Source organism: Pelecanus crispus, chromosome 7 (assembly GCF_030463565.1).
Source record: "Pelecanus crispus isolate bPelCri1 chromosome 7, bPelCri1.pri, whole genome shotgun sequence".
Classification (NCBI taxonomy): domain Eukaryota; kingdom Metazoa; phylum Chordata; class Aves; order Pelecaniformes; family Pelecanidae; genus Pelecanus; species Pelecanus crispus.
In genome coordinates this window covers 15720500-15743301 of record NC_134649.1, presented here as the reverse complement: position 1 = coordinate 15743301, position 22802 = coordinate 15720500, and the positions used below count along the sequence as shown (strand labels likewise).

The window sequence follows — 22802 nt, the reverse complement described above, 5'->3', positions numbered from 1 at the left end:
CGTTGAGTTTTGACTACTATAGCAAATTATTAGCACTTGATGAACTGTGATGTTATTGTTAATCACGTTTGCTCTGGCTCACTTTAAAACAGGAGGTAATTTTATGACTATCTTTGGAGTGGTTTTGTTTTTCTTTGAAAATGACAACCTTATAAATTTAATTAATTAATTAATTTCTTTATTAAGATGCTGAATTAAAAAAAAGTTTCTATTCAATTTATCCTTAATTAAGTTGTTAGATTAGGTTATAGGGAGTCAGACATCATAATAAGGAAATAATCATGTGAGTACACAGATGAGCTAGAATCAAAGTCTTGAGTGAACTTTGGTCTGATGGGCATCCAGATTTTTGTGTGAGAATTAGTTGTTTCTAGAATATAAGAATATTATATGTATTTCTCTAAAACCAGCACCAAAGTCTCCTGAGCTCCGTTTGGAGCCGATGAACTGTACAACCATTACAGTACAGTGGCAGCAGGACTCTGAGGACACTGCAACTATTCAAGGGTACAAGCTGTATTACAAGGAAGAAGGCCAACAGGAGAATGGACCAATTCTGTTGGATGCCAGTGATCTTGAGTATACTGTCAGTGGTTTAGGTGAGTACATAAAATATTTCTTAATATTTCTGTTATTGGAAGACAGTGAAGTCAAAGGACATCTTAGCTTAAATCATTAGACCTGTAAGGCACAGTGGTAGGTTTGGCCATCTATTTTCCCAGCAATAAGCTTTGCAAGCTTGAGTTATGCTGCTGATGGAATAATCCTCTCCCAAAACATGTGTTGCACAACACTTGGATAGCCAGATCTTGTAAATCTTGTGTAAGTTGGAAGAAGGATGCCCAACTACTTATCACAAGATACAGAACTTATAGTTAGTAAATACCGCTAGTAAATGGCATGTCTTTTTAATATTCAGTTTAATACTCCATTTTTTTCAGCTTTTCTGTATTTACACCTGATCTAGTAACAGCGAAAGATTAATACAAAATACCAAAGATTTTTCTCTGGTATTTCTAGGCTATTTCTCTGTTATTTGTAGCCTTTGTCACAGCTATACTTCACAACAAGCATTGCTTTCTTACCAGAGTAGCAAGTAGCCCTTGTGCATGTTGTTATCCTGTTAATATTTTTAAGGAGTACTGGTAAATATTTGCAGGACTGAGCACAAAGATTAGGGCACAGAGCTTGCTGAGTCCCACTGGAGTCTTTCCATTAATCATCTGACTCCGTTTCCTCCTGTAGCCCTTGCGATGTATATTAGTACAGATGTGTTGGTATTATCCCTAGGTAGAAGGTGCTTCTGTTTACATATATAACTGAGAATTTCTTTCATAAAAAGATGTTATCTGTAATGTAATCAGCAAAAGTAATGTAGGATTTGACAGTGTTTGAAGTGTGTTGAGGCAGTTTACTTAGGGGTAGTGTGGAGAATTAATCTTGACTAAATTATCAAAATCGACCTGTAGTCTTAACTAGGTCAAATGTCCTCTTGACCATGCTCAGATATTCTCATTGGCTCTATACAGTTGAGATACTATTTTAGGGGAGATTTGAGGAGAGCATTCTGGTCTGTTAAGTGGACAACTGACCATCTGTGACCATTTCTAGCCAGAGCATCTGGCAGCAGCTGACTGTTTAACAGAGCTGTGAGACAAAAGAGCAGTGGGTTGAAAGGATGTGGTGTCTGTGTGTTCTAGGACATAAATGCATTTTTTTCTCTCCTCGTTATGCAGTTACAAAGCAGTCATTTCAGACACATGCAAACTTATTAACTGTGTGATCCACATCATATGCGTTTTCTCAGTACACTAACCCTCCTCGGATTATTTTACAGAATTATGTTAGAATGTATATTATCTGTGTGTGTTTATTGGTTTTTCTTTCCAGTAAGCATGTAGACAGAGGAGAAAACAAAAGCAAAGTGAATTTGGGAAATTACAACTTTCACATGGTCACATTTTGTTAACTGAATTACAAGAAGCGTGGGCATGAAATAATTCATGTGCTTGAGTTAACCATTCAGTCATGGTGCATGTGATGTGTTGAGTGTATATTCCTTATCATAATTCTAAGTATCTAAGTATGGTGACCAAAACATGATACATTCCATATAATCTGATTAGCATCATTTATATTTTTCACATGTGCATAATTTATGCTGCCATAGGTTAGATCCACTGAAGAGTATTTTTTCAAATAACTTCAGTAGAAGTTATCTTTTTTTAATTTTTAATGGGACGTATTGATTTTTCACTGCTAGGGTGATTACATATTTGAACCCTGGAAAGTTCACACAGACTTCTCATAGTGACAGTGCCTGTCTGACTACTGTATTTGCCCATTGAGAAGCTGCCTGTTTGAAATACTTGTGCATGCTAAATTATTTCTTAGAAAACAGTACTCAGTCAACCTTTTTCTGGCTGTGGCAGCTGCACATGTGGAGAATATAGCAGGTAAAATTATATGCAATATATAAACCCACAAAGACTGTAGCAACACCCACGCATTAAGAAGGGACTGATTTGCTTTTCTTTTTATTTCTTAGAATCATAGAATGCTTTGGGTTGGAAGGGACCTTTAGAGGTCATCCAGCCCAACCCCCCTGCAGTGAGCAGGGACAGCTTTAACCAGGTCAGGTTGCTCAGAGCCCCATCCAACCTGACCTGGAATGTTTCTAGGAATGGGGCCTCTACCACCTCTCTGGGCAACCTGTGCCAGTGCTTCACCCTCACTGTAAAAAATTTCTTCCTTATGTCTAGTCTAAATCTATTCTTCTTTAGTTTAAATCCATTATTCCTTGTCCTGTCACAACAGGCCTTGCTAAAAAGATTCTCCCCACCTTTCTTGTAGGCCCCCTTTAAGTACTAGAAGTCCTCAATAAGGTCTCCTCGCAGCCTTCTCTTCTGTAGGCTGAACAACCCCAACTCTCTCGGCCTGTTCTCGTAGGAGAGGTGCTCCAGCCCTCGGACCATTTTTGTGGCCCTCCTCTGGACCCGCTCCAGCAGGTCCATGTCCTTCTTGGGCTGAGGGCCCCAGAGCGGGATGCAGTGCTCCAGGTGAGGTCTCACCAGAGCAGAGTAGAGGGGCAGAATCGCCTCCCTCGACCTGCTGGCCATGCTTCTTTTGATGCAGCCCAAGATAAGGTTGGCTTTCTGGGCTGCAAGCACACATTGCTGGCTCATGTCCAGCTTTTCATCCACCAATACCCCCAAGTCCTTCTGTGCAGGGCTGCTCTCAAGCCCTTCATCCCCCAGCCTGTATTGATATCGGGGGTTGCCCTGTCCCAGGTGCAGGACCTTGCATTTGGCCTTGCTGAAACCTCATGAGGTTCACACAGGCCCACCTCTCCAGCTTACCCAGATCCCTTTGGATGACATCTCGTCCTTCTGGCTTGTTGACCACACCACTCAGCTTGGTGTCGTCTGCAAACTTGCTGAGAGTGCCCTCGATCCCACTGTCTATGTCATTGATGAAGATATTAAACAGCACTGGTCCCAGTGCAGACCCCTGAGGGACTCTGCTTGTCACCGGTCTCCATGTGGACATTAAGCCATTGACCACGACCCTCTGGATGCGACCATCCAGACAATTCCTTATCCATCAAACAGTCCACCCATCAAATCCCTATCTCCCCAATTTAGGGAGAAGGATGTTGTGGGGGACTGTGTTGAACGCTTTACAGAAATCCAAGTAGATGACATCCATTGCTTTTCCCTTGTCCACTGATGCAGTCACTCCTTCATAGAAAGCCACTAGGTTGGTCAGGCAGGACTTGCCCTTGGTGAAGCCATGCTGGCTGTCTCGAATCACCTCCCTGTCCTCCATGTGCTTGAGCATAGCTTCTGGGATGATCTGTTCCATGATCTTCCCAGGCACAGAGGTGAGGCTGACAGGTCGGTAGTTCTTGTGAACAATCTAAATCATTTGGACCAGGTTATTGTATTTATGCATTTCAAATTTAAAGTATTACTTACTAGGAAGTGGTCCTACCTGGTAGAATTTGAGATAAAACAAGACAAGCCACCGCTCTAGGTTTTGTGACTATGGTAAACTGAATCTTTATGAACTGGGCGGAGGCTCTGAGGACTAATGTTCTGTCATCCATCTGCCTTTCCTGAGTACACTAAACTGCTGATTTATTGACAGCCTCTTTAAAATGAATGTCTTCATTAAGAGCTACAGGAACTAGTAGAGTACTGCAAATGCGAAACCTGAAGGGAAAAGGTGTGTTTTAAGATTTTTGGTTTCATATATGTTGGATAACATGGTCAAAAGAAAAGGTTATTCGTAATTTGGAAGAATATGCTAATAGTATTAGGTGCTTCGCAGTGGCAAAGCTGGAGTAGTTTCTCATGCATTATCTGTCACCACTGAAGTTATGAGGCTTCCAAACACTCCCTCTTCATGTCTTGGTTTGTCATGACCTAAGGCTGCCCTACCATTCCCTGTTCTCTTGCATAGTTAATAAACTGCAGATAGACTTCTAGTGACATTTGGAGCATATCAATATGTCTCTCCATGGAACTTTCTGCAGATGTTGGTACAACTGCCAATTGTGCAAAATCTGTGTATTTAAAGATGATGGTTAACCTACTTTGTGGCAATTGAAGTGCATCACAAAATCAGAATTCATAATATTGTCTAATCAAAGAGAACATTAGCATTGATATTATAAGCACTGTTGATTGCATTGATTGTTGATAGCATTGATATAACTACTGTAAATGATTTGCAAATGTCTATAGGACTCTTGATGGAGGGACAAGTGTGATAGGTAAAGCAGAATCAGCAATGCTAGTGTAAAATAGGTTACAATGATTGAACAGGAAATGTAGCAATAGGAATATTATGCTGTATGTTTTAATCTCTTGTTGGTTCCTACCTTGTTTTTTTGAGAATTGATCTCTCTTACTCCAGTGTAGGTCTACCCAGTTACTTCTGTATATTTTTAAACTGGATTATTTAGCATGATAGTCACCATGTAAACAGCATTAGATGATCTGATCAGAGTCAGAGCTGCCATTCTCAAAATAACTATTCACAGTTTCACAGAGACATTTTTTTGTGTTAAAGGTCTTGGCATTTATTTTTCAATAGCAGGCTGCTTCCTAGTCCAGTGTGAATTCCATTATCACTTGAATTTGCCACAGGAGCAGACCCTTGGGTGCATACCATGCATTTTTGCCTCTATTTTTAATTCCTCCTTTGCTTCTTCCAGCTCTAGAAAGTTTTCCCTAACAGAGAGTCTTTCATTGTGAGACTTGATGAGTCTGCTGGTACAGGTTCTGTTTCAGAATATGTGTGTTCAGAAGTTGAAGTGAGTTTTGTTGGTGGAAGAGTTTGTTTGGGAACCTTCTTGCTGTGCAGCAGGAGAGGGATTGACAAAGCTTGAAAGTTAAAACAAAGAGAGAAGCTCATCTCCCCCATTAAATGTCTTCAAATTATTTTTTTCAAAGAGTGTTTTAAGCATGTGCATATGCACCTCTGCCTCAGTGTTGTTGGTACCTAGTTGTGCTAGGTGGACTGTTTGCCTGGTTTGCCTGTCGTAGCTTACTGTGTTTGCAGCTATATCACTAGTAGGAAGGCAGAACCTATACAAGAAGGGCAGTGACTCAGAAGAAGCAATTTTAAGATTATCTGGTTTATTGGAGCCAGAAACTCTTCATAACTAGATTGTGATGCTGAGAAGAATCTCATCCTGGAACCTACGTCTAGGGAGAATAAAATCAAATTCAGCTTCTTGGTTAACAAACTCAAGAAAGTGTGATCAATTCTGATGCTGTAATACAAGAACACTGTCCTTCAAGCTGCCTGGAAGTCTCCCTCTCTGAACTCTATTTTTCAGTTCTTATCATGCTCGTAATTAAATGAATGCACTGGTGATGGGGGAATGCCTCATGTTCTTGTGCCATTAATGCCTTCTATGCTTGGAGGGAGGGAGGAAAGCAAGAATTCACTCTGCTAATTCATCCTTCCATAGTTGCTGTCTGTGAGCTGTACCACCTTGAGTGATGGTAGTTACAGTGAGGATTTCAGAAAGTTGCACTTCGGTGACAAGGCTGAAGTAGGGTCTCACTAAATGCACACGAAACCCTGAGGCAAGCAGGTTGTGGCACAGATGTGCGCACCTTAGGTGCTCTTTTGTTTCTGTTGCATACAAGATGATATCGCAGTAAATAACTGTTTTCAGGCAGACACCTTAGGGGATGGAAAAACTGGTCTGTTAGCTTTGGTGAAAATGCCTTGAGCATGGGAGCCCACATACCTTGGCCTTTCCCTGGTGAAGGCCCCTCCCCAGAAGAGCCTGTAGAGTGGAGTGTCCTGCACTGGGAGCTGCAGCCCCCGGGAGCACTGCTGGTTCCCCAGGGCTTGGGGCAGTTGCAAGCTGCAGGGGACTGGGCAGAAACTGCCAAGTGATTTGATGGCCATGAAATGGAGTGTATGTGCTTTACAAAAAAAAAAAAAAATTGGTTGGTGATTCCTCTGAGGCGTGGAGAGAGTGCAAGCTCTCTCTCTGGGAAAGCTTCTTCTATGCTGACTGGGGTCATCTAAGCTGTTTAACATGAGGGGCATCACAACCCCTTGCTGCTTCTCCTGGTACTCCAGTTTTACATTACCTGGTGGCATTTTCCCCTGCCCCAATCTAGTTATTTCAGAAAAATAATTAGATTCTCTCAGACTCATTTGTGTGATTTACTCCAAAAAGTTTGGTCTTAATCAGAAAAACTTACCTGCCTGAAAGCTCTTCTATGTCCTACCTCTTTCCAGTTGCAGAGAGGAGAAATAAGGGAAAGTGCATTCCCCTCTCCCCCGCGACTTGGACGCACAAAATCTCCAAGTGAAGAATTTGTCAAAGTCTAAATGACACAAAGACACATTTTGTGACCCTGCATGGCACTCTCCTCTGAAAAGGGTGCTTGTGCTGAAGAATTAGCAAACTACCTACTGCACTTAGCATTCCCCCAGAGACTTGGCCTTCAGTTGTTTAATTTCCCCTGGATCTATTTATATCACGTTACAACCATGATTATAGCTAAGCTTTAGTCCAGGGCAGCAAAGATGACAAGGTGATTCTACAGTCCATAGAAAATGAATAAAGGTGTGTAAGAAGAGTCGATGCAAAGAATTTCTCCAATTAAACTGCCCGATGTGTGTCACCCGAGTGTCTCTTGTAATAATTATGTAAAAGTGCTTATGAAGTTCTGTAAAGCAGTTGATAGGATGGCCAGACATGACATAGTGGTTTCATTTGCACCATATTGTAAGTGGATGTGCTAGTGTTGTGGTTTAGCCCCAGCCAGCAACTAAGCATCACGCAGCCGCTCGCTCGCTCCCCCTGCCCCAGTGGGATGGGGGAGAGAATCGGAGGAGTAAGAGTGAAAAAAACCACTCCTGGGTTGAGATAAGAACAGTTTAATAATTGAAATAAGGTAAATAATAATAATAACAACAACAATAGAATAATGATAATAATAACAACAATATACAAAGCAAGTGATGCACAATGCAATTGCTTACCACCCGCCGACCGATACCCAGACAGTTCCCGAGCAGTGATCGCTGCTCCCTGGCCAACCCCCCCCAGTTTATATATTGAGCATGACGTCACATGGTATGGAATAGCCCTTTGGTCAGTTTGGATCAACTATTCTGGCTGTGCCCCCTCCCAGTTTCTTGTGTACCCGGCAGAGCATGGGAAGCTGAAAAGTCCTTGACTGGCATAAGCAGTACTTAGCAACAACTAAAACCATCAGTGTGTTATCAACATTCTTCTCCTACTAAATCCAAACCACAGCACTATGCCTGCTACTAGGAAGAAAATTAACTCTATCCCAGCCAAAACCAGGACAGCTAGAAAAATGTAAATTTAAAACCCGACATCTGACAGCTTTGATGACATCTTTCTTGTTAAGAACTGCAGATGCTGTAATATTGAGAAGGAATACTGTAAGAGCATTACAGGTGTTAATGTAGTTATTTCTGATAGCTAGGGCTATAATTTCAGTTTTATTCCAGGTTTTGTTGGTGTCAAAATGTAGTCTTACATACTTGCATCTGAAAATTCTGGCATATCCAAAATTGTGTATGTGGGAATTGATACTGCTTTTTGGTTATAAGTTACTATGGAAATTTAGCTTGGGATTCCCATACAAATTCAAGGACTGAGGCTTTCCTACAGTTTCATGAAATGATGTGAAAGAAACAGAGCTCTTCTTCCTCAACACTCAATTTTTTTTTTCATAGTTAACTGTTCTCAAATGCCATTCAATAAAATATAATTACAGATATACTTTATTTCTGTTTGAGGGATTTTATATCAGATCAGACATTCACAGTTAATGAAATGTTGCTTTGAACAAAGTAGAACTCTGTTTAAAAAAAAAAATCAGAAATTACTTTAGTTCTTAATAAAGACCAACTAAAAGCTCAGTTTTCTTGATTGGAAAACCAGATGATAGCACTCTATGCTGTATATACTGTAGCCATTATATTTACATTGTTACATAGTGAAAAGTGTCTAATAGTTCAGTAGGTGACCAGGACAAATACTATCATTTATTTCCACTGTTTACAGCTGGGTCAGTCTAGTGTTTACTCTCGCTGATTACATCCTTAAACTAAACCCCTTATCTGTCAATTCTCCTGATTGTGTGTAACAGGCTTGCTACTACTACTTATCAGCTAAAACATAAGGGATTTGCTGAGAGAGGGGAGGAGGAATTGGTCATACTGCACAGTAATAAAACCAAAAGCCCTAGAAGTAGACTGGGCATGTTTAAAAGCAACCTCTTCCTTTAGCTAACTGTGACCTCTTTCTCTTTTGCAGACATGGCAGTTTATATACTTAAACACGAGCTCTTGCCTAGTCCTGGTATGATAGTGCACTTCCCCTACACGTCAATAAACAAGAGACCTACATTCCTTACTTCATAATAATGAAAGGCAGACCTGTCACCACTCTAAATGAGCCCTTCTTCCAAATGCAGACATGGCATATCTGCATATATTTTTTTTTTCCTTGTTTTTTTCTTTCAGGGTTTAAAAGGGGAGGGGGAGAAACCCTTACAGATTAAAAGAGAGAAGGGAGGGGGCTTTATTACCCTGTAAGTTTGGGTTTGGGTTTTTTTTTTTTTTACCTGCAAAATATCAAAGCAAATGCTGCTTTGATAAGCTTTTACCTCTTTTATATAAGGAACCATGTTGCATTTTACAGGCTGTAACTAAATAGAGATCAAACTGGTTTTTGTTCTGTTTTGTTGTTGGAGTTTACACTGTTGCATCCTGTTTTGTTTCAAATGTCTGTCAGTCCTAGTAATTTCTCTAGATATGTTTGTAGCAGAGAGCTCCTTTTTGATTCAGATTTACTGTTCTTGCCTGTGCAAAGAACTAGGTTGGGTGGCAGAGGTAGGGAAGGAATCAAGCCTCTGTCTTGTGCAGCGTTTCTGATTATGTACTTGTTGGTCCATGTGCAGCTTGACGTGTACCAGGACAAGCGAGCGGGGAGTGGTTGCACAGTGCAAATATACTGAGATGAGGTGACCAGACAAACTGATTCACAGACTCACCCACTTGGTTCATGCCTCCTTTATGGAAGAAGAATACTAAACTGCTCTGTTCAGATGAGAAATTGATTCACCCAGGTTGTAAATTTAATTCTTACTGAGCAAAACTGAAGCTTGTGTTTAACTATGCGGCCCTTTGTTGGAGCTTATTTGGCATGGTATCCATTACAACAACTGTGTCTTTGGCTGGGCTTTATTTAAGCACTGTCACACGCGACTTGAGTGGGAATCCTAGATAAATATCAGCTTGTTCTGAGCAGATTTGCTGAGGAGAGGCCAGTTAGCCATCAGCTGCTAATGCTGCGTGCTTATTATGCAGTTCAAGTGCCACATCTGTAAAAATGTAGTGCCCTCCTTTGTGTGTAGTTCTGCAGTTATTTCTCTTGCACTATTGCAGATTTGTATCATAATTACATATTTTCACTTTAATTTCTGTTCTTAAAAAAAGATTGCTTTGTCATGCATTCTTTCTGACAGCATTTAAGTTTGCCTCTATTAAAGAAATTGAATTTATCAATTCTTTTTTTAAATCACATCACAGTTACTTCTGCCCATGTTTTTGTTTTTTGAAAGTAAATGTTATTTTCATACAGTTCATTTGTAATGGAGAGCTTTAATTAATGTTTAATGTGTTTGTCAATTTTATATTACACCGTGAAGCCTCTCAATAGGTTACTGATTTAGGCAATAATAAACTTCAGTAGGTGCTGGAATACTGAAATCTGTAACATCTGCATTAGCAGCATAACTGGTTTTGGTGTTGATTGAAATGTTACATATGACAGAGGAATCTCTAGGCTTTCTTTGAATTAACTGCAGAGTCATGAAATATCTCTAAAACTCATGGAAAATTATTGATTTGTCTACCCGCTAAGCACTTAATCTTGGGTCTTTTAACTAGACAGTTAAGATCTTTCAAAACAGGTAGTTTGTGTATAGGAAGGATTGCCTAATGTATTTTTATGTAACCGTCTTGAACATGCTCTCTGAACTGTTCCAGTTTGAACCCATTTATCTGGGAAAATAGTCCTGACATGCTAATTTAAACATGCCTTGACTTTTGTAGTAATTCATTTTAACTTCCCAAGCTAGTGGCTCTTTAAATGGGAAGGACATGGTGAGGGAGGAGATACCCAAGTGCAGAATAAAGATTGAATGTACTGTACTTTAAAAAACAAAATAGAGTGCTAAGACCAGTTAAGCCTGGCTCTCTAAAGAGATAGTGGGAGCTGTCAGGATGAGAGAAGTTTCATTATTTCACGGGACAATGCCTTGTGGCAATTTTAAAGGTAACAATGTAAAGATACAGGCTTTACTAAGGCAACAGGAGAGATTTTGTTCCATGGGCCCACTCCAGTAGCATGGAGGGTTGTTGCCTGTTTTTGAGAGACTTTCTGTCTCTATCAAATGTCCCCATAACTGAGCCAGATGCAGTTGTTTCTCTCAGGACACCGGACTAATTGTGTCACAACTTGAAGGACTGGAATCAAGGGTACTGCAAAGCCTTGGAAATAGAAGGGGGAGATTTTTTGCACTCTGCAACTTGCCAGCCTATAGTAAAGCAAAATGTGTCGTCTTCAAAGTATTTAAAGGTAAAATTTTCAGTGGTGGGAAAGTGATTAGAATCTTGCAGGAAATGCTGTCTGCTGCTCTGTGTTCTCAGGGTAGAAATTCCACCATTTACAGCTAAACCTGTGTGGGAATTCAGTTGGGAAATTGTGTCATGTTGATTGAGTAACAGTTAGGATGTATGCAAATAGTGTTTCATTGTTCGTTTGCTGAAGCTGAAGGTTAAAATTTTCCTCATGAAAAGGACATATTGATCACTCTTTACATTAAGTAAGTTGTAAATTATTTTAAATAAAAACCCTCAAAGTTGCTTTTTGAGTGTTTCTAAGTATTACAATGAATATGTAATAATATACATTTTTTAATAGCTATAATGTAAAAGTGACCAATAAATAAAGACTGATTTCTTGGAAGTGGAAATTAAGTTAAATGTGTACCCCCCATTTAAAGAGAAAAAAGAGCAAACAGTTAACAATGGCAGGAATGACCAGATAATTGTTCAAGCTTCTTAAACAAAACAACAAAATAAACCAAGCCAAACAAAAAAAATCCCCCACAACTATGTACATTCCTGCTATACAACCTTTCTTTACATTTAAACAGTTAAATACGGTGGTTGGGGTTTTTTTCTTTTGGGTTTTTTTTTTTTTTTTCTTTTTTCCTGAAATGGGAGGATTTGTCTCTGGGAGACAGCATTATTTAATTTGCTATTTATTGGACTTCATTAGTAAAATACTTAAGTCCTGGATTGCAAAGAAACTGCTCCTTGGAGAAAGCTTAGAGAAAACTCCTGTTATAGGAAATTAAATCAACATTGTCCATTAATCATACTGCATGTCAACCCCCAGACCTCTCTTGATTGTTCTTGGTGAATGTGAGGAACCATTAGATGTGTGAGGTCCTTAAAGGTCTGAGTAAGTCAAAGGGGAAGAGTTTAAAAAAATGCCACCATTAGCACATGAAAGAGACTTCAGAGTGGACAGAAGAAAACATTTGCTGTACAGGGCTAGTTGCATTTCTTAATTTTTTCCCCTTTTTTTTTTTATTATTTTCTTCCTTTGTTTAACAACAATCCAGATGTTGTGATCAAATGTTAACTTAATTTCTCCTGAGGTTTTTTTTTCGTTAACTTTTTTTGGGTCATGTTACCACTTGTGATAGTTGTATGGGAAAGGTAATAGTAGAGACTCTTTGCAAATTCTGTGTTAGTAATAAGTAAATGCACTTCTAAAGCTAAGCTAATATGCTTTCTGGCAGCTTTTCTGCCTTGAGTAACACCTTGGTTATATATTTGCCATGAAGGCATTATTGCTAACAGAAGCATTTTTCTATTTTGAGAAAAGATGCAATTGCAGAAAAGCCAATGGTTTGGTTTTTTTTCTTTTTCAGGCTGCCTGGAGCCACACTTTGTGGCAAATGAAGGGAGGGTATGCGAGAAGTGGGGAAAAAAACAATCTTGTGTTGGACGAAGCAGTTTTTGCTATGAAACTTCTCTTTTAAACCTGTGATTTTTTGCATCTGGGAGAAAAGTTTAGTAGAAATAAGTTTTGCATAAAATGTATATTTCAGCATTTATACTCACTTTCATGGTGTTTTTACCATTATAATAGCTGAATATTGTACCCTGATTCAAGCTGCTTGACATTACAAAACAAAAATACTTGTTACTGCCCATGTTTGTAGAAGCTGGGGCAGGGAAATACATTCTTGATCCTTTTTGGTAGATCAGTTAAAGACGTGAGTTTTCTGCCTCTTGTGTGTGTCCAGTTGTGCATGCTGTGGCTCTTTGTGCAACTGACACATTTGTATATTCAGACAAAGGAGGAGGCATAAAATACTGTGAGCAAATACATCTTGAAAATGTGGTCTGCATATCAGATCTCGGGGCTTTTTTTAAGGTAGTTGACCTGGAGATGTTTAGAAGCAGTAGGATAGGACGGTGTATATGGGGGAAGAGAGGCAGATGAGTAGATGTTGCACTTACTGTGCTTTGTGTCCATTTACCCATCAATTCCCCACTTTCTCCTTTGTATTTTTAAGATGCAGGGAGGGATGTGCTCACAGCCTGTTGCCTAGCTCTGTATGTGTGTGTCCATATTTGCATGTCTGTATAGAAACTGTTGGGAGAAGAATAAGATACCTTCTGGCTTCCTGATCCTCTTTGTCTTAGTCTAGTCCAGCACTTCTCCATCACAAGCATACCTCTTGCTATATTAGTCCTTTGTATTAATTTTTATTTTCATTATAATTGTTAATGTTGGCCTAACCTAGCCTTTTTTCTCTATTCATGTCTTTCGGCTGCCTTCTTACTGCTTCTCACCTGCCTTTATCTAATTTCTCTTCGTTTCCCATCAGTCCTTGTTGCCTCGGTGACGACCACTTGCCTTGGAAAACGCATAGCTATAGCACTCCCTACCAGTTATTTGTGCTGGAAAACTTTGCTCAGGGGTGCCTTGGATGTGTTAAGTCTTTGTATGTTATCCAAGCAGAGTAGGCAGGTATGCGTGGGCTGTGATTGGAAGAGCCCTGTGATATATGCAGTGATAATCATCCCTCTCCTTCAGAAATGACAGCCAGATTATGCTTCCAGTCAACTCAATAAAATGCCTGAAGAAAAGCACCAAAGCACAGTCAAGCTGTAGGGCAGAAAAGTGAATTGCTTAGCATGATTCAGAGTGCAGGCACAAGTCCAGGGTACTGTGGCTGGCCCAGCAGTGCCTACACCTCCCTTTTTTGCTTGAGTCTCCCTGTTGAAGAGCTGCCTCTGAAGGGTCATCTTCCCCATTGTTGAAGCCAGGAGGAGTGTCCCCTGTGGGACCCCAGAGGCTGTGTTGTCCCTTGTGCCCCCATGCAAGGCAACTGAAGCAAACTTCTTTTTTGAGCTGGAGCGGTGTGACAAAAATCCACTTTAGGCAGTTATTCATATTTCCACTTTTCTTTGTTATTTCTGCTAGTAACATGTGCTGTGTTCTTCCAGCACTTTGTAACCGTTCCAATGGGTTTCACAGGTGGATGAGTGTTCACTGCCCCATCTTACAAACTGGGTACCTGAAACACAAGGAAGAGAAGGGCCGTTTTCGTGGAGTTGTTTGGGTGCTGATGGTTTAAACTGAGTGTGATATGATATCCCCGAAATCAGTGACAGAACTAAGCTGTAAATTTCCAGATTGCCAGCTTTGCATTCAGTCTATTAGATAACAGCTCCCCCTTGAGGGAAACGTCTTTTATTAATAAATTAATAATATGGCTATTCTATCATTGGAGTTTGTGTGTGGATAGGTTTGAGGTTCACGATTTCACCAGGCTGCATAAGATGAAACAGTCTCATGGTCGCTGTGTTGTGTCCTAACTAGCTGGCCACAACTGGGAATAGCGGGGTGGTTCTGCCAGTGGCTCGCTCTGTTGCCTTGGGTTGTCGCTTGGTTCTCAGAGTTCGTCAACGTGCAACTTGGAGCATAATAAAGTAGCAAAAGCTGGCACTTTTGGAAGAAAACACCCCACATTCCTTGTGTACCTGTCTGTGCTAATTTGTGCTGCTCCTCTCTGTGCTTGTATTAACTCTTGTGTGGTTGCAAAGGGACAGAGTGGGAAGTTGGCCTGAATGAAAGCTAACTTCGCAAACGAAGGTTGTGGCAGGAGTGAGTGGCTGAAGGGTGAGGGGAAGCAGGCTGGCTTCTTTCAGCAGCAGTGTTGGCTAATGCTGGTTTAAAATGCTCAAACTGCAGGCTCAACTTAGCATTTGTAAAACTGAATTAATGATGGGAAACCCTTTTAATTCTACAAAGGAAGATAGCTAAGAGTTAAGTAGCTCTGTGTTTATTTTACTTAAGTAATCAATCAGTCAGACTGCTTTCCATTTTCTAAGAGTTGCATAAACTTCATATGCAGAGGAATTACATCAAGATAATTTTGTTCTCCTTTTTTCAATCAAGATAGTATAGCTTGGTTTTAAATCTTGAATGCATTAGGAAAGATAACAAAACCAACCTTGATTATGAGTAGTCTCCTAGTCTTTTACTCTGTACCTTTCAGTTTGTTAATACAATGTTTGACATGTATTCAATGCTTGTTCTTTACAAAATTAACTAATTAAAAAATACAGCAGGTATGGCAAAAGGTTTAAATTACAACTGTTCTGTGGTCAAACATTTTGATGACAACAGCATTGCTTCCCATAAGAAGTGATTTTGTTTATTTTAAAAAAAAAAGTTAAAGAAAACATTTTGAAGGAAAAATTTAAGGCAGACCAAATTCCCATGTATATAATTATGGAAAATACTTAACACACGTAGAAAGCATTCTTGGAAAAAGGGACACAGTCTGTGAAAATCTGTTCCAGATTCTGCAAAGCTGTAATTTACTTTTCCATGTTGTTATTGCTATTTTGTGCTATTCTGAGCATCCTTTACAGTACAGTAGTATTTACCTGTAGTAAGGAGTATTTACATTAAAAACATGTTGTAATCCATTTCCAAGTGGGGGAAAAGCACACTTTTGTCTTTACAAAATGCCACAAAGTGTAAAAGAAATAGTAGAAGCTGTGTTGTCAGCCAGAATAGCAAAAGATTTTCAGAATTTTCAGGAAGCTGAAATCTTTCAGGCTGCTCTTCTTGTTTAGATGCTTCTTTGCATGGACATTAAACAACATTTTTGTAGAAGGGTATTAGTACTCAGAACACAGTTCAGAGAACTACTCTGAGTAAAGGATTTGAGCTCCTGAGAATATTAGGTCCAAATTCAGATTGCAGATGTTGACCCCTTTTACACCACCTGCAAGATCTGTCTATGGTGCTTTCAAGAATACTGTTCCAGAAATTTGGTCTTAATTAAATAGTCCTCAAATAAACCATTAACATCTATTTAACTAAAAGCAGCAACAACATTAACTTGCACAGCTGCTGCCACTAATATAGACTGAGTAATCCTTCTGGTGAATTGTCTTAGAAGAGCAGAGGCCTGGCCTGGAAAGAGGTGAACACAAGATACCATTGAAATATGGTTTTAGGTGGAACCAGTGTGGAGATTAAAAGTTAATATAATTTTTACAGAGGAGCAAATTCTCCTGGCCTTCTAGATGGGTATTTGTACCAAACTTAAGCTCACTGAAAGCATTCAAGAAGGAATATAAGTGTGTAGTGTGTGTAGTATATCAGGCTTCATCGTCTGGTGACAAGCTGTCACTTACTGTGTTCTTTTAATAAACTTTTCTGTGCAAATTCCTACCACAAAACTCATTCTGAATAGCTCATGCCAGTGTGCTCTTGAATATAACAGCAGTGCATATTAGAGCCAAGGACATTGTAGGGTCCTGGATACTTTTATTATCATTACAAATGGAAATTTTCTTCAGGGCATGTTTTAGAAGCCCGGGATGTGCTGTATGAAAATGTAAAGGCTAAAAATAACACTGCTGCGCCAAACCACTAGGGAGGTTGTTCAGCATAATCTAAATGTAATTAAAATGAATACCCTTGCTAAATGTGAGATACGCAACCAGTCAGCGATGCTTTAGAGAATGAGGCATCCAAGAAGATAGTGAGGGAAAAGTAACAGACATGTTCATGTATGGAGAGAGATACTGCAATGCATTTCATGGCTGAGGAAAGAGAGACCTGTGTCCTCATGCCACCACACTACAAGTGAAATTACCTGATGAGCTAAGGCGTTTGAGTTGAACTCTTTACAAGTGCTGTTAGCTGTCTTCCCTGCCTCCTGGTTTATTAACCTGTGTAATTGGAAAATGTTTAGCATTATATGCTGGGTTTTCAATGAGTACTTCACATTAAAAGTAGCAGACAAAGGAAGCTTGATGCCAGCCTTTGATTTTAAGCCTTTTTAATGCATCTGGATTTAACTCTAGCAAATGAGGTATGAGAGTTGTCATATTAGATGCGGTAAATGTGTATCAGACTAACTGGCAGTCTATGACAAATGTATCAGTTTAGCAAATTCAATAGAAAATTTGTCAGCCTTCTAGGTTAGCTTACCCCTGTATTCAACAAATGAGTGTCAAATGTTGAGCTTCATTAAGCAGTTGCTTTATTTACATCTGCAAAGTGTCTGTATAATAATAGTTCAGCGCTCACACAGCTGTGCATGCCAGCAAGCCCATGGACAATGAGTGTAGGTTAGGTATCTATCTGTCTAGTAGGTGCACCACCACAACCTGGGGTCTGACAAATAAAAGGGAGTGCTGTGTGAGCGGGAGCACACATGGCCCTTGACACCTGCAATAACAGAATGTCCCACTGAAGTTTGGGCCCTAATTATAGATGCAGCTGGATATAAGCTATGTAGCCAGTATTTGCCTTAAGAAAAATGTAGTGGTGGTTTCTACCTGCATATATTTTGTTTGTTTTCCTGTCACGACTGACTTGTTTTACATCTAGCAATTTGAATGTGTTCTAGTGCAGTTCCTTGTTGCGTTCTCAAGGAGGAGAGCGCCAGACTGATTGTTAGTTGCCCTACCTGAAACTTTTGCATCTTGCAGTCATGCCTGCAACAGCAAAACTCCTAAAGCTTGAGATCTGAGAAGAGTCACCAGACCACAGATGTTTTTGCAATGAAACTGTGCACCTCCTAGAAAGTGACTGCGGTGCAAGTAATGATAGATAGTGTTTTCATTTTGCTGCACAAAAGGGTCAAAATGGCATGGGGAGTCCATGACAGACCAGGAGAAAATGTTGGTTCTGAAAGAAAATTTATTTCATAGCTTCAGGGGAAAGTTTGGGTGCTGTGAACAGATTGCCTTTGTCATTGTGTAAAAATGTGGTGTTTGTAAGGTGATGCTGGGTGTCAGGCAATTAGTGCATATGTATGATGGAGCTTGGTACCTAAACAGATGTCAAACCAAACTTGGTAGAGTGCTTATTACATTGTGCTTAGGTGCATTTTCTGGAAGCATTCCTATAGCACGAAGGTCAGGCAAATTGTCTGAAATTCCTTCCTATCTGCATCCCAGAAATGCTGGTCTTCAGTGGGGAGATGATCTTTTCAGCGTCTTCCGTCTTATGGAAGAGAACCTTTTATAGCACACTCCTGTTTTGAGGTGTGCTTGTAGCAGCATTTGTGTGGTTTGGGGTTCCCCCCCCCCCGACCCTCTACTGTAATGTTTGATTTACTGTCTTCTGTCACTCATGCATGGGTCAGCTGCTGTATGTAAGGGAACCTGTTGTATGGGGCGGCACATCCTTTTTGGACCACTGCATGAATTCTCAGTGGACAGATCTGTGTTAGTAAGTGGGGGTAATTAAGGCTCTGCTGGCTCCTTCAGACAGTCTTTCCCTTCCCCCTCGCCTTCCCTTTCTTCTTCCAGAGATGGCCTCTCTACATAATTCCATTAAAGTGATTGTGCTCTGAGGGGTGGACTGAGGGGCAGTGCTCTCATCTTTCAAAGCAGGACCAATGAGCTATGTGCTTTCCACTGGGCAGCAACAAAAGAAAAGGTCTCTCAGAAGAAAAGACGAGCACAAAAGATCAAAATTAGGTGTTTGTCCAGGCCTCTGGTATTGCTTTCAAGTTAGCTTTTGAGGGCTCACTTTGAAAACGGTGAGCCAGGCTAGTTAACATAAGAGTGTCTGCTAGTTTTAGAGTGTGTTGTTAGAATAATATTGGAAGAGAGCTTTTTGCTTGTGCAATTTAACAGTTGTCTAAAGTGCAAGAGAAAGATAGGGACTGATTGAAAACGTTGCAGGCATAGTGGTAATGTTCTACGCCCATAAGGAAATGGAGCAAATTAAAATCTTTGTTTCACTTCTTTTAAAAAGATTAGAGACCTTTAGGTAGTTCTTCTGTTTCCGTAGTCTCCAAAAGGCCAAAATGCTATATGCTGGGGATTCATCCTGCCCCGCTAGCCCTCCCCCCACACTTTTTTTGCATAAAGCTGCTATTGCTGATGGTGGGCAGTAGGAGAGGTGATGTTTTTACTGCAAGGGGGTGTGAGGTGTTGTTTGTCCTGGGGCCCTCTAAGGGGATAGTGCAAAGCTACAAAAGGGATACAGACCCTTTTCAGATTTAGACAAATAAGCGAGAGCCACCCAAAGCTGTGGAAAGCCAGACTGTTTAGCTGGATCAATTCACATATGTCATATATTCTAGTTTCTACCAAAAATAAACTTTTACAATGTTGTACAAAGAACAAATTGCTTAGTTTCTACTTCAGTTATTTGGTTTGCAAAGGAAAACATAAGTATCACAGACAGTCTTTGTTCCACCTAACTGTTTAAAGTTACCTTTAAATTGAAAAAGAAACCATGAGATGTAAAATCTTGGTGATTTGTAACCTCTCAGACTATTTTAATCTGATATTGAAAAGTTTTTATTTAAAATGTGCGATCAATTGAAATTCCAACTCCTTTAAAAATAGAAGTAATTAAATATTATTATCTGAAGCTAGTAATAATGCTTAGAAATTACATACCCAGAGCCTTGACAAGATTTTAAAAACCATCATAGAACAGGATTGCTAAACTGTGTTTATTTGCTTAATCATATGTACTCAAGCAAGGTAAAAGGGCATTTTTAGAAAGGAGAAATAAAATCTAGTTCTGAAAATCTGAGAGGGAATACCTGCTTTTGAGAACAGACCTGTATCATCCTTCTACTTCCCAGCTTTATGTTACTGTTTGACTTGATGCACTTCTCTCTGTCCCTTTCGTCTAGTGTATTTGAAATGTATTTGCTTATTTTCCTAATAAGTTTCTGCTGTATTTACATTACTTTGCTTCAAAAGTACATTTTTAAGGATAGTATTTCTCAGTGCTCTTCCTTTCCCACCCTTCCCCCTTAATAATTCCCCTGGACCTCTGTTGCTTGGAGCAGACTTTGGCTAGCCCCAGATTCGATGTCAAAGGCCATGACCCGATGTCAGAGCAGCCCATGCTGCTGGCCTCTTCTTTGAATAATTATCTGGAGTTTATTGTGTTGAAGGGACAGGCTTGGGGGCAGCGCAGTCACCCTGGCAAACCAGACCAATGAGCTATCCAGCCGGACCACTACCCAACAATGGACCTGTAGGTTACACAAAAAATCCAGCAGCACAAAAGATTAAATTAAAAATGGACATTTGGCCACAGAAGTTTTGCCCTTAGAACAACCATTTTTTCAGACTTCTCAGTGAAGTGTGGTTTTGATACCTTTAATTGAAAGGTAAAAAGTATTATTTACAATTTTGTATGCAAGCTGGAATAAAACTGAAATATTTTTCTTATCCCCTTCCCCAACTGTTAGAATCGCCATATTGGATGTCACTTAGTAAGTTATTTCTAGGTTTCTAGTTGCTGAACTGGACTCGGAACATAAAGCCACTGAACTTCTTTGTTATTTTTTCTGGAAATTCTCTGCGATCGTAATTCTTCTGGAAACAAGAACAAAGCCCCCAATACTTTTATTTCTATCAATATTTTCCTTTTAAAGTGCTGAGAGTGGGGATGTTCAAAACAGGTATGAAAGTATGCTCAGTATCCAGACTTAATGAGTTAACAGTAAATGATAGTAAAACATCCATTTTCTTTGGGCTTGCTTATCTTTTCCTCTCCCCAAAGAGGACTTTAAAAGTCTGAAATCCAGATTGTGGAGTGCTGTCTCTTCTTATCAGGACTGAATGAAAGGCTGCTGGAGGTGGACTCACTGTTCTGGAGGGGTGGGGGAAAAAAAAAAAAAGTTCTTTCATGGTCTGACCTCGGATTCTTTCTTAATTTTATCTAGCCCTGACCTGTTGGCTCTGCGCTGGCTCCTTTCAAGGCCTTCGATGCTTCACAAACATGCAGCAGCTGAAGGAAACAATGACAGGGCTTTTAGGGGTTGCAATATTACACTCTCTTGTAACCTTGGCTAAGTAGGCTGTAAACAGATGTATTCTATGAAGCATTTGCCAGAAAGCCAAAATTTTGGCTGTGTTGATATCAGCAACCATGGCTCTGTAACACTCTTGATTTAGGACTTATTTTGTATTCAACATAAGCTTCACCTGAACGAACAGTTACCCAGTGTGTCTCGTGTGTACAGTGGGGTTGTGGAACCTGCAGTTACAGGTTTTATATTCATGCTTTAATGCTATAAATTAACCTGGAATAGAAGAGTCTTATGAAGACGAGTTATCAAAACCTGAATGGGATAAACGCAGTTTGTCTTTTGCAGAAAACTGATTTGAAGATGGTGTTAAAATATAATCAGGGCATTTGCATTTCTATGTATTCTTTTGAGAAGGGAGGATGGAATTATATATGGATTAGGATTTTTCATTGGCTGTGTTGTTAGTGTCGTGCTGCTTTAAGCTTAGAGGGGTTTAATTATGTAATAGAGTGTATTGAGAATGGAATTTTTGTTCCATTGTGAACACAGAAGTGACTTTATTGTTCTTAGTAACTTTTCCTAAAAGTTCAGTCTGTGCAATCTTGGTCATTTACGAATGAGGTAGTTGCATTAAAAAGTACTTCACCAGCTGCAAAGTGATTAGAAGCACGTTTTTGGTTTTAGTTGTCTAACTGCTAATACAGGCATTTTATCTTTGGTGCTTCTAGTTTTTCCAGCTGTGTTCATTGGAAGTGCATGAGGACACCATCTGGCAGTAATGAGGTATAACTCTACCAGATGGAACTAACCCACGTTGATTGGAGAGATGTTCCTTCCTGTCCCCATGTCACCTTTTTCACTAGGGAAATGTCTTCAAAACAGAGAACCTTCCCCCCACCCCCTCCAAATAATGGTAGCTGCTACAGCAGTCATCCCAGCAAAACCTGGGGTTTCAGTGGATATATTTCAGCGGCCAGTAAGGGTCAACAGACCCACCATTTATTCTGTTGTGGAACAATGCCAGATCATTTTATATGGTTTTATGTCTTTGTCTCAATGTTTTAGAAGAACTGAAGAACTAAGTTGGAGACAGTAACTCAATGGAATTCCATGGAATACACCAACATACACTAAAACTAGTTCTGGCATGAGAAGATATCAACTCTGTAGTTGCTTTTGCCTACCATTGTGTATGTATTTACTAGATCATTTATATTTTCCTAAGCTTTGAAAACTGGGCTCTGTATGTTTAATCCATGTTTAACTAACAAATAGATATAATTCGAACATATTAAAATCTTAAGTTTTGGAAAAGAAAATGGGAAAATCAGAATATTTCTGACTGACAGCTGCTTTGTAGTAACAACTTCTCCACTTACTGAAAGAGAAATGGAAGATTTACGTAGAAGCAAGGTTGATGGCAGTAGTAAAGAATACTGAATAACTTTGAGCTGGTGCAATAAAACGTGGATGTTCCAATGACCTGTAGAGCAATAGAACTGCTAATAAATCAAGTCTCAATCCTTCATGATATTTTTGCAGTTTCTCTCGGTTTCTTATGTCCAGACAGATAAGCAGTTGTGGTTCTCCCTCCGCACTGGGAAATGCACTGACTTGTCACAAAACCAGGGTTGGAACATCTGAGTGCAGTGTAATATTTTTCTTGAAGAATCTGTTTTTACAGCATTAATACCAGTAACTGCTATGAGCCTCCTATCTGCTTTCTGAGAAGTGAACATAATCTCTAAGATTCTATCTCAGGGATGTAGTAAGGCAGTAAAATACACAAGTAAATCATTGTCATCTGAACTCTTACCAAGGTTCAGCTACTGTAATGTTTATTCCAAGTTACAATCCATGTTTTAAATGATAGTT

The 22802-nt window shown here is 39.7% G+C and overlaps 1 protein-coding gene across 1 annotated transcript in view; it reads left to right on the top strand.

Annotated features, from left to right (window-relative positions):
* Positions 1 to 22802, top strand: part of PRTG (protogenin) — an 89750-nt gene that overhangs the window by 49504 nt on the left and 17444 nt on the right. The window contains 1 exon segment of the mRNA XM_075714507.1: positions 411 to 599. Within this exon segment, the coding sequence (XP_075570622.1) occupies positions 411 to 599 (189 nt within the window).